This window comes from Heptranchias perlo, chromosome 10 (assembly GCF_035084215.1).
Source record: "Heptranchias perlo isolate sHepPer1 chromosome 10, sHepPer1.hap1, whole genome shotgun sequence".
Lineage (NCBI taxonomy): Eukaryota > Metazoa > Chordata > Chondrichthyes > Hexanchiformes > Hexanchidae > Heptranchias > Heptranchias perlo.
The window spans coordinates 62,199,147-62,212,007 of NC_090334.1; the positions used below are offsets into that span (position 1 = coordinate 62,199,147).

General features: G+C 44.4%; 1 protein-coding gene across 1 annotated transcript in view; it reads left to right on the forward strand.

The window, feature by feature from the left end:
• The first annotated feature begins 8,068 nt into the window (after nt 1-8,068).
• The window catches only part of LOC137326173 (sodium/potassium/calcium exchanger 4-like), a 224,129-nt gene continuing 219,336 nt past the window's right edge, over nt 8,069-12,861 (forward strand). The window contains exons 1-2 of the mRNA XM_067991046.1: nt 8,069-8,228; nt 9,122-9,235. Coding sequence (XP_067847147.1) covers nt 8,069-8,228; nt 9,122-9,235 — 274 coding nt within the window. The remainder of the gene's footprint in view (nt 8,229-9,121; nt 9,236-12,861) is intronic.

Sequence of the window (12,861 nt, forward strand, 5' to 3'; positions counted from 1 at the left end):
CCATTCGGCCCATCGTGTCCGCGCTGGCTGAGAAACGAGCCACTTTCCTGCATTTGGTCCGTAGCCCTGCAGGTCATGGCTCTTCAGGTGCACATTCAAGTAATTTTTAAATGAGTTGAGGGTTTCTGGCTCTACACCCTCTCAGGCAGTGAGTTCCAGATCCCAACCACCATCTGGGTGAAAACAATTTTCCTAATTTCCGCTCTAATCCTTCTACCAATCACTTTAAATCTATGCCCCCTGGTTTTTGACCTCTCTGCTAAGGGAATTAGGTCCTTCCTATCCACTCTATCTAGGCCCCTCATAATTTTGTACACCTCAATCAAATCACCCCTCAGCCTCCTCTGTTCCAAGGAAAACAACCCCAGCCTACCCAATCTGTCATCATAGCTAAAATTCTCCAGTCCTGGCCACATCCTCGTAAATCTCCTCTGCACCCTCTCTAGTGCATTTACATCCTTCCTGTAATGTGGTGACCAGAACTGTGCGTAGTACTCAAGCTGTGGCCTAACTAGTGTTTTATACAGTTCCGGCATAACATCCCTGCTTTTATATTCTATTCCTCGGCTAATAAAGGAAAGCATTCCATATGCCTTCTTAACCACTTTATCTACCTATCCTGCTACCTTCAGGGATCTGTGGACATGCATTCCAAGGTCCCTCACTTCCTCTACACCTCTCAGTATCCTCCCATTTATCGTGTATTCCCTTGCCTTGTTCGGTCTCCCCAAATGCATTACCTCACACTTCTCTGGATTGATGTCCATTTGCCACTTTTCTGCCCATCTGACCAGTCCATTGATATCTTCCTGCAGTCTACAGCTGTAAACACTGCAAGATAATTTTAGATATTCTTAGATATTTTCTGCTTGAACTTATTCTTTTAATACTCGATTGTATGTGTACATACGAGAGAGAAAGAAAAAGGCAGCTCCTATGGACATTGTGTATTTGAGATTGATTTGAAAATGTCAATTTTTCCCACTCTGATTTCAAACAAGATACATGTCACATTGTGTTAAGCATAATCTCTAAATCACATACGTGATGTGCAAAATGATCACTGTTTCGACTTATTCAGGATTATGTGAATAAAGCAGGGTAATTTTTCATTTTTTTCATCATATATGAGAATCTTGTATATTGCACAAATATGGTTAGAAGAGAATCCATAACATTTGTTTCACTGGAGCAAAACGACATTAATTCAATGTGTAATAACATAGGGCAGCTGAGTTCCCTTCCCAATGATTGAATTTCCCACCCGCCCAACTGCTGAATCCAATGCTCCAGCTGCTAAACCCTTCTCATCCCAACCTCTGGTCACTCCTGCTGAGTGTTGTATCCACTGTCCTCCACAATCCTTGATCTGCCCCTCCACCCATTTTGTGACCCATTGCTGCCATTTTTTGCATTTGAGCCCTTTCCTCTCCCCTCCCAAAGATGAGTTTGTCCACTTGCTGCATAGAAAGCAGCATATCTATCAACCTGTAGAAGGTAAGATAACGCAACCATAAAGTTACCTCACTGAAAGTCAGTGGTATAAACCAATCAGCTCATAAAACAAATTCTGGGACAGATTTGAATGCTGAGCCTGGATTACAGTGCATCAGGAGTACAATATTAATGCCAGGGCTATACTGCCAGAAATGTTAGGCCAGACATGAGCTAATTTTTTTATTTCTATATGGAGGCCCATTTATGCAAGCTCAATTGTTAATGGATTAAATGAGACCCACCTCATTTCATAAGAAATAGGAACAGGAGTAGGCCATACGGCCCCTCGAACCTGCGCGCGCTCTATCTCTCTCTCTTTCGTATATTCACATACAATCGAATATTAAAAGAATAAGTTCAAGCAGAAAATATCTAAGAAGAAATTACAAAAAAAATCATTATTGATTTCATGGGGTTCATGCTACAGTCAACCCTTACTATGCCTTGGATGCATTTGATCTGTTATAGGCATGATTGGGCTGCAACAGATAAGATAATACATGTTGAGGTAATGGGTCTCCATTTGATGCTGAATAATGATCATGGCTCATTCTGGTCATGGCTGTGATGCAATTTTGTCGATATTCAGAATTATGTGCTGTGATTGGCTGAAGAAGCAGCTTTTGGATTAGTTTAGAGACAATTTAGAGACATTTTATAAAGCAGCTTCCACCTGGAAATGAAAAAAAATGCATAGATTAGTCTATATATATGTATATAAAATTAAAAATCTTGTGTAAACAAACACTCTGTGTCAAACTTTCCATTGTCACACTTTCTGATCACAGTTTTATGTCAACATTTAACACACAAAATGTTTTTCTTAGTTTTTTATTTTTGTACAATAGGATAATAAATAATAAAAATCCAACTAGATCACTAGTTAGGGGAGCAAACCTGTTGTCCTCACCCGGTCTGGTTTATATGTGACTTCAGTCCCACACCAACGTAGTTGACTCTTAACTGCTGTCTGAAGTGGTCTAGCAAGCTACTCAGTTGTTTAAGGGCGACTAGGGATGGGCAATAAATGCTGATCTCTCCAGCATCCCAAGAATGAATTTTTAAAAATTACAGTAATAAAATAACTTTATACATTTAAATAATTTTAGTGCCGGATATTAGATTTTATATTGATGCCATAGCACCTGAGCTGCAATCTTAAAACTATACTACAATAATAGGAGGGCAGGTTTGAAGTCTGGTGAGCGCAAGGGGCAGGAGAGGGCCAGTTATCAGAGTGCAGGAATAATGGGGGAGGAATGGGGGTTGGGGGTTTGAGACTGGACACCACATACGAGCCAGGGAGTAAGCGAAGCACAGATAGGCTGAAGAACGAATAGAGCACAGTTGAACAGGGAAATGGAGAGGGAAATGATTGCTTTGTGTGGTAGCCTGGAATTGATTCTCCTAATGTGTTTGGTCTGTGCTAACTATATTGCATTATTTGTAGTCAGCACAAATTAACCAGCAACCTAATGGAAACACGCTTCAATTATGCATTGCCACAGACTTTTAATTGTAAACAATTTTACAACACCAAGTTATAGTCCAGCAATTTTATTTTAAATTCACAAGCTTTCGGAGGCTTCCTCCTTCCTCAGGTGAACAATGTGGAAATGAAATCCTCGAAATGAAATCGCATTTATAATTCACAGAACAATGCTTGTTGATTACAGACAGTTTTTTCAACTGCCCGTTGCCAAGGCAATCAGTGTGCAGACAGACAGGTGTTACCTGCCAGGTCTCAGAATATACAAATCACCAAAAAAAAAACAACAAACAAAAAAAAAACAGAGATAGAGAGGTAGAAACATAGAAAAGACGGCAACTGACCCGTTATATTAAAAACAGATAACATTTGTTCACTGGTGGGGTAACGTGTAGCGTGACATGAACCCAAGATCTCGGTTGAGGCCGTCCTCATGGGTGCGGAACTTGGCAATCAATTTCTGCTCGACGATTTTGCGTTGTCGTGTGTCTCGAAGGCCGCCTTGGAGTATGCTTACCCGAAGGTCGGTGGCTGAATGTCCTTGACTGCTGAAGTGTTCCCCGACTGGGAGGGAACCCTCCTGTTTGGCGATTGTTGCGCGGTGTCCGTTCATCCGTTGTCGCAGTGTCTGCATGGTCTCGCCAATGTACCATGCTCTGGGGCATCCTTTCCTGCAACGTATGAGGTAGACAACGTTGGCCGAGTCACAGGAGTATGAACCATGCACCTGGTGGGTGGTGTCCTCTCGTGTGATGGTGGTATCTGTGTCGATGATCTGGCATGTCTTGCAGAGGTTACCGCGGCAGGGTTGTGTGGTGTCGTGGACGCTGTTCTCTTGAAAGCTAGGTAATTTGCTGCGAACGATGGTCTGTTTGAGGTTGGGTGGCTGTTTAAAGGCGAGTAGTGGAGGTGTGGGGATTCGCACCCCAATACGCCAACATTTTCATGCACAAGTTCGAGCAGGACTTCTTCACTGCACAAGACCTCCAACCAACACTATACACCAGATACATCGACGACATTTTCTTTCTATGGACCCACGGCGAAGAATCACTGAAGAGACTACACGATAACATCAACAAGTTCCATCCCACCATCAAGCTCACCATGGACTACTCCTCAGAATCAGTTTCTTTCTTGGACACACGAATCTCCATCAAAGACGGGCACCTCAGCACCTCACTCTACCGCAAGCCCACGGACAACCTCACGATGCTCCACTTTTCCAGCTTCCACCCTAACCACGTCAAAGAGGCCATCCCCTATGGACAGGCCCTGCGAATACACAGGGTCTGCTCAGACGAGGAGGAACGCGATGGACACCTACAGACGCTGAAAGACGCCCTAGTAAGAACGGGATATGACGCTCGACTCATCGATCGACAGTTCCGACGGGCCACAGCAAAAAATCGCATAGACCTCCTCAGGAGACTAACACGGGACGCAACCAACAGAGTACCCTTTGTCGTCCAGTACTTTCCCGGAGCGGAAAAACTACGCCATGTTCTCCGCAGCCTTCAACATGTCATCAATGACGACGAACACCTCGCTATGGCCATCCCCACACCTCCACTACTCGCCTTTAAACAGCCACCCAACCTCAAACAGACCATCGTTCGCAGCAAATTACCTAGCTTTCAAGAGAACAGCGTCCACGACACCACACAACCCTGCCGCGGTAACCTCTGCAAGACATGCCAGATCATCGACACAGATACCACCATCACACGAGAGGACACCACCCACCAGGTGCATGGTTCATACTCCTGTGACTCGGCCAACGTTGTCTACCTCATACGTTGCAGGAAAGGATGCCCCAGAGCATGGTACATTGGCGAGACCATGCAGACACTGCGACAACGGATGAACGGACACCGCGCAACAATCGCCAAACAGGAGGGTTCCCTCCCAGTTGGGGAACACTTCAGCAGTCAAGGACATTCAGCCACCGACCTTCGGGTAAGCATACTCCAAGGCGGCCTTCGAGACACACGACAACGCAAAATCGTCGAGCAGAAATTGATTGCCAAGTTCCGCACCCATGAGGACGGCCTCAACCGAGATCTTGGGTTCATGTCACGCTACACGTTACCCCACCAGTGAACAAATGTTATCTGTTTTTAATATAACGGGTCAGTTGCTGTCTTTTCTATGTTTCTACCTCTCTATCTCTGTTTTTTTTTTGTTTGTTGTTTTTTTTGGTGATTTGTATATTCTGAGACCTGGCAGGTAACACCTGTCTGTCTGCACACTGATTGCCTTGGTAACGGGCAGTTGAAAAAACTGTCTGTAATCAACAAGCATTGTTCTGTGAATTATAAATGCGACTTCATTTCGAGGATTTCATTTCCACATCGTTCACCTGAGGAAGGAGGAAGCCTCCGAAAGCTTGTGAATTTAAAATAAAATTGCTGGACTATAACTTGGTGTTGTAAAATTGTTTACAATTGTCAACCCCAGTCCATCACCGGCATCTCCACATCACAGACATTTAAGTGTGTATATGTAAGTAGGTATGTCCAGCCTAGTGAGACTAGAGTTTCAAAAGCAAGATACCATGGATGCTGGAAATCTAAAATAAAAACAGAAAATGCTGGAGAAACTCAACAAGTCAGGCAGCATCTGTGGAGAAAGTACCAGTTAACGTTTCAGGTCGAAGACCTTTCGTCAGAACTGAAGACTAGAATTTCTCTGGACTTGCTAGTTTATACAATCTGGAATTTACAACTGGTAAATTTTAACCCCTTTTTATCTCTTGATTGTCAAACCCCATTTTCAATCATCACAACTCTCTGTTCACTAAGCGTATTTCCAGCATGTTTTTTTATTATATATCATCCTGTACCATATGCATCACTCTTGCTACCAGCCATAGTAACCTTACTTGAGTGTCAGCTGTGGTTCAGTGGTAGCACTTTCCGCTTCTGAGTCAGAAGGTTGTGGGTTCAAGTCCCACTCCATGAGACTTGAGCACATAATCTAGGTTAACACTTCAGTGTAGTACTGAGGGTGCTGTCTTTCGGATGAGAAGTTAAACCAATGCCCTCTCAGGCAGGTAAAAGATCCCGTGGCACTATTTGCAAGAGCAAGTGAATTCTCCAGGGCAATATTTATCTCTCAATGAACACCTAAAACAGATGACTTGGTCATTATCATTACTGTCTCAGATCTTGTGTGCAAACTAGCTGCTGCGTTTCCTACATTACACAATAGTGCCTATAAAAAAAGTGCCTCAAAAGTAGGACATTGGCTGTGAAGCACTTTGGGATGTCCTGAGGTTGTGAAAGGCGCTATATAAACGCAATTCTTTCTTCTTTACCGGTTCTAAATCTGAGAAACTGTTATTCACTTGTTTCCAAATGCATTTGCAAGAGCCCATGCATTCGTGGAACAGAGCTCCTCTGCTGTTAGCATAACAGCACAGCTCAAACCGCCTACACAAAATCAAATGCTGAGCCAGGATTTACCCCACTGAGCTGTATGTAACCAGTGCATGGATAAAGGTTACAGCTCTTTTATAGTGGCACATCTGTACTCAGCACTACTCTCACACCGATATAGAGGAGTTAGAAGTATTAAGGAGGTATTAGTGCTGTTGGGATACTGCAAACAGAACCGTGACCGCCCCCACAGCCTTTCTCAGATAGCAAAGGTATCGATCATCTTGCTATCCGGCTGATGAATTAACGCGATAGTCTCCACAATATCTGTCACCAACTGAATAAATATACATTTGCTGTTTCTGTTTGATAAAGGCTTCCTCTGAGCCACATCACGCCCTGGTGACACAGCAGCAATCCTCCTCTCTCCCTCTCCCACACACACGTTTCTCAGAGGGTAAAATCTTTACTCAGGTAAGTGCTTAATCCCCCATAAAACGTGGTAACTTGTTGGGAGACTCGCTCGCTTAAAATTGCCCCCAAGGCGTGTTTTAACCGAGTGCTTTAGGGTGAATCTGGGCACCTCAAGAACTGAGAGGAGCCGGAGCGAAGTATCTCACCCTTAGTGTTTAGCTGTCACCACACACCCAGAAACTCGTCTCCCGTCCTATTCCTTCACGGGTACATTTCTTCATTGAGACCTGATGCAAACATATGACAATTCAAGCATCTCCCAACTACACAGACCGCACCCCCGCCGGCTTCTTCTGAATCCGGCTGTACCTGCCCGTACACTTCGCTCTCAGTGTTTGAACCGTGTCGGAAGCCGGATATAAAGATTGATGTACATATGGAATGCTCTTTATTCAGTGTTTTCACCCATTCCGTATTCAACCCAACAATGACCTGGTATATTAGATAGATAAATGATTGATCGATAGATAGAATAAATTAAGATAAAGCCTATGAAGCTAGCGCTCTTTACCAATCTCCAAATTCAAACGCTACCGCTTGAGATCCGAAATGTGGCTAGATACATAGAACGGATAATTCCTGTCCCGTTCAGGGGGAGGGGAGAGGATTAACTTGCTCTTAATGCTGCCAGAGGTCAACCGCTAGAGTCACGTAGCCGCGCATGGCAGAGCCAAAGTTAAAGAGAGAGAGAGAGAGAGGCAAAACGACGAGGATCAAACTCGGGAGGAGAGCTGTGCAGGATTGTACATCCCTACAATATAACACAGGACTTGTATTTGTGGGATTGTACGGCCCGGGACTAGAGCACCGCATCCAAAAAAAAAAGTTTTTGCTTATAAAACAAAAAATTAAGATTTGTAATTTAATAACCTGCATATTTTTGCTCTGACTTCGTTTTCCTTTTTTTTTTAACTTGGGGAGATTTATGAATCATACGAGAAATCCATTTTAAACAATCCCCGTTCCCTTCTGAAGAAAGTGACGAGCCTTCGTCATTACCCGGGCGGTGAGCGTCCTTAAACTGACAGGCTCTTCTCTGTCTCTCAGTCCCTGAAACCTGCAGCTCACATGTGATCTCGACACTGCATCAAGGGCTTTCCTCCTTTAAAGCCGTGAAATGGGAACTGGCGCCGGAGTTTAAACACATTGGAGAGAGGGGGGGGGGGTGGAACAAAAAAAAAATTAAGATTTTCGCTCGCAATAAAACAAAATCAAATTGTCAGAGGCGATGGATTCAAGTACCAAACGACCGAGGGGTACAATAATGTCAACGTTTGCAAAAATGACCAAAGTTCGTAGGAGGAGAGAGATGCTTCTTTATCAGATCGGCGTCTCCTGCAGCATCCTCTTCCTGGCGTGGTGCATGTGCAGCCTGCTCTCCAGACTAGGTGAGTGAGCCCAGTTTGCCGTCGAGGAATTGAACTTTTCCACCTGGTACCATCACTGCAAACGTGGTTTTTTTTTTGTAAGAAGGGAGAGAGATGTTCAATCATCTATTTTTTCACAAATGTTTTTTTTTTAAAAAACGAGCCGTCTTGTATTACACCGCGTTTGTGTTTCAAATGTAAAAGGCGATTTAGACACTGCAGTTTGATTATACAAACGTGTTTTCGTGCTTTTAAGTTTGCATCTCCCCTTGTTACACGAACGGAGTAATGAACTTGCGTAACACGAGTTTATGCGGCCGTATCCAAAGTCGATTGGACTATAATAGTCGAGGAGCCCGGTATTAATAGAATACGGTTATTTCCGCAATAAAGCATCCTTTAATGTAACTGCCTTGGAGGAAATGTGCAAGTTTTCCAGTGGGAATCACCTTTGATAAAGGACTGTTATTTTTCCGATGAAGTCTTGTTCAACCCTTTATGGAGAATTTTTTTAAAAAAAATATGCATTTTGCAATATAATAGAACAGAATTTCTATTAAATGCTTTTAGCGCTTGCATTTGAAGGTAGTTTTTAAGTATTATGTCATCCTGCGGAATATCAAGTATTATGCGATCACTAGGATTTTCTGAACGAAGTTTATGTTGGTATTTATTCAGTTTGACGTTCGGAATGATTCCATTTGATATAAGGATTTTGCATCAATATCGGTAAGTTTGAGAGTGCTCCTGTAGCGTATTGCTTGAGCATAGTTGGAGAGTTCTGAATGAAATAAGATCAAAGGTCAAAGGAGTCAGGGATCGATTTTCAATGACAGTAATTCAGGGTATCGACACGGCTTCTTTCTCATAGGAGAATAACTCATCCTAATTGCTAATTCCAACAGACCACAAAGAGCACGAGAAACACGCTGGACAACAAGCCATACTGGACCTAAGGTGGTGGAACAGGAAGTTAATGGCAGCAGCGACAGACAATGATACCCAAGCAAAGAATTGCACAGAGCCAGGTAAGGAGGGGGCACCAGAATTCCGAAGACTGAGTTGCTGTTTAATATTCTCACATTTGGTACCTCAGAGTCCCATATTGGGAAGTGTATCAGTCATTAAAACATTGAACCTTTTAGGATGTGGCTGTAATCAAATATATGCTGCTATAGAAACCAGTTTATATGAAGATGTCAAACCCAATGTGTATCGCTAGAACTGCTCTTCTGCCGCTAGGGAGATTAAAGGAAACGATTACTGCAAACAAGCATTTTTCAATGGAAGATATCTACAGTTTCTTACTCGGTACCTACCTGGGCTTTTCCGTTTAGCACCACAGAAATACATTTTGTTTGGGGCCCACTTTGATCTCGTTTATCAGCACTGATTATGACTGTTACTAATTAAAGAACTTGCCTGGAATCTGCTTTATTTCCAAAGTAGAGCCCGCTATTTTTTTCATTCATTTTTCTAGCTATTCCATGATGGTTTTGTAGAACTTCCAGTTTATGTGGCTGCATAATGTGATATGCATGCGGTGGTTTTTCTTATTCAGAGGATGGATACATGACCCCACGGCCCTCATTAGGACAGCCTCTTGTCATTGTAATAAATATCACAAGGCTGTAGGCAACTGTTAAAAATATTTTAAACTTAGCTTTCTAAATGGTGATTTGCAACTGAAGGGGACGTGATCGAGGTCCTTAAAATGCTGAAAGATTTAACTGTGTGGCCTGCACTGTTGGGGTAGAGTTAGAGGACACAGATTTAAAATTAAAAAGCTTCAAGCAAAGAGTTGAGGAAAGACTGAAAAGGCTGGTAGAAAAAGAGAAGGCTGAGAGGTGACCTGATAGAGGTCTTTAAAATTATGAAGGGGTTCGATAGGGTAGATGTAGAAAAGATGTTTCCATTTGTGGGAGAGTCGAAAACTAGGGGCGATAAATATAAGATAGTCATTAATAAATCCAGTAAGGAATTCAGGAGAAACTTCTTTACTCAGAGAGTGGTGAGAATGTGGAACTCACTACCACATGGAGTAGTTGAGGCGAATAGCATAGATGGATTTGAGGGTAAGCTAGATAAATACATGAGGGAGAAAGGAATAGAAGGATATGCTGATAGGGTTGGATGAAGTAAGGTGGGAGGAGGCTCGTGTGGAGCATAAACACTGGAATAGACTTGTTTGGCTGAATGTCTCTGTGCTGTAAAATTGTATGTAATTCTATGGAGTAGAGTAGACACTATTAGAAATGATTCATACTGTGGTGATTAACCCCATCAGAAAGAAATTGAACTCTTTTCTTGAAAAGTGGTGGTGGTGTGGCCCTTATCACCAAATCGCACCTTGGTCTGTCCCCCTACTCCTCCAGAACCTTCTCCTTTGAGCATCCCACTTTGTTCCACCCCACTCACCTCTCCTTTAAAATCCTTGTTCTCTACCACCCACCCAAGTACCACACCAAGTTTCTCACTGAGATATATTCATTGCTTTCCACCCTCGGCCTCTGCACGAGCAACTTCTCATCCTCGGTGACTTCAACCTCCATCTCAATTCATCATGTCCTCTCTACTCTGAGTTCACAGCCATCCTATCCTCCCTTAATCTCTCCCCCCATATAGATCCCCTACCCATATTCACGGCCACTCCCTCAACCTTGCCATCTCACATGGCCTCTCTGCTCCCTTTGTGTCAATCATGGATAAGGCTATCTATGACCACTTCCTTTTATCCCTCTCCACCAATATCCCCCTTCCCCCTCCCTACCCCATTTGCTTGTGTGTCTGTCCCTGGAAAAAATTCTCCCCCAAGTCACTTACAACGGCACTTTCAAATTCCCAACTCTCTAGCCTTTGGCCCTCCATTCACCACAACATTTCTGCAGCTACCATTCTGCTCAATCATGCCCTCACCTCCATCTTTGATGCCCTTGTCCCCATTAAAACCATTACTCTCTCTCACACTGGTCGTTCCCTCTGGTACGGCCCTCATCTGTGCTCCTTTCAGTCTATGTGATGCAGACTTGAACGTTTATGGCGGACAACTGGTTTAGCCATTCATCTCCAGATCTGGCTGGACCACATAAAGCACTATCGGGTCCTGCTCTCCTCTGCCAAAACTGCTCAGTATTCCAGGATCATGTTGGAATGCAAAGATAACCCCCGGCTTCTCTTCACTACAAACCGTCTTCTTAAACGCCTCTCCCCTGCCCCCTCCACCCTCACCTCCAACAACAACAAGTGCAAGGAGCTCATGTAATTCTTTGTCACTAAGATTGAGACAATCCATTCAGCTGCCTCTGCTGCTTCCCTCCCTTCCCCTAGCCCACCAAGCCAAACTTCCCCCTGAGGATCCCCCCTTGCCCTAGCTCTGAACTCACAACTTTCTCTAGTTTCTCTCCTATCTCCCCTCATACCCACTCAGAGCTCATCTTGACCATGAGACCCACCTCCTGCTCCCTCAATCCTCTTCCCACCAAACTACTGACCACTCAACTTCCCTTCCTGGCCCTCATGTTAGCTGATACTATGAACGGTTCCCCCTCCTCAGGTATGTTCCCGCTCCCTTTCAAATCTGCCGTCATCACCCCTCGCCTCAAAAAACCCACCCTTGATCCCTCTGTCATTGCAAACTACCACCCCATCTCCAACCTCGCTTTCCTCTCAAGTCCTTGAACATGTTGTCGCTTCCCAAATCTGTGCCCACCTTTCCCGCAACTCCATGTTTGAATCCCTCCAATCAGATTTCCACCCTGCCACAGTACTGAAACGGCCCTTATCAAAGTCACAAATGACATCCTATGTGACTGACTGTGGTAAACTATCCCTCCTCACCCAGTCTGCAACCTTTGACACAATTGACCACACCATCCTCCTTCAACGGCTCTCCTCCATCATCCAGTCGGGTGGGACTGCGCTCGCCTGGTTCCATTCTTATCTATTCAGTCATAGCCAAAGAATCACCTGCAATGACTTCTCTTCCCACTCCCGCACTGTTACCTCTGGAGTCCCCAAGGATCTATCCTTGGCCTCTTATTTCTCATCCACATGCTGACCCTTGTGACGTCATCCGAAAACATGTCAAGTTCCACGTGTATGCTGACAACATCCAGCTCTACCTCACCACCACCTCTCTTGACCCCTCCACTGTGTCTCATTTGTCACAATGCTTGTCCGGCATTCAGTACTGGATGAGCAAAAATTTCCTCCAACTAATTATTGGAAAGACCGAAGCCATTGTCTTTGGTCCCTGCCACAAATTCTGTTCCCTAGCCTCCGACTCCATCCCTCTCCCTGCCCACTGTCTGAGGCTGCACCAGACCGTTCACAACCTCGTCGTCATATTTGACCCTGAGATGAGCTTCCGACCACACATCCATTCCATCACCAAGACCGCCTACTTCCATCTCTGTAAGATCGCCCGTCTCTTCCCCTGCCTCAGCTGATCTGCTTCTGAAACCCTCAGCCATGCCTTTGTCCTAGACTTGACCAATCCAATACTCTCCTGGCTGGCCTCCCATCTTCCACCCTCCATAAACTGGAGCTCATCCAACACTCTGCTGCCCGTGTCCTAACTCGCACCAAGTCCCGTTCACCCTTCATCCCTGTGCTTGCTGACCTACGTTAGCTCCCGGTCTGGGAATGCCTCAAT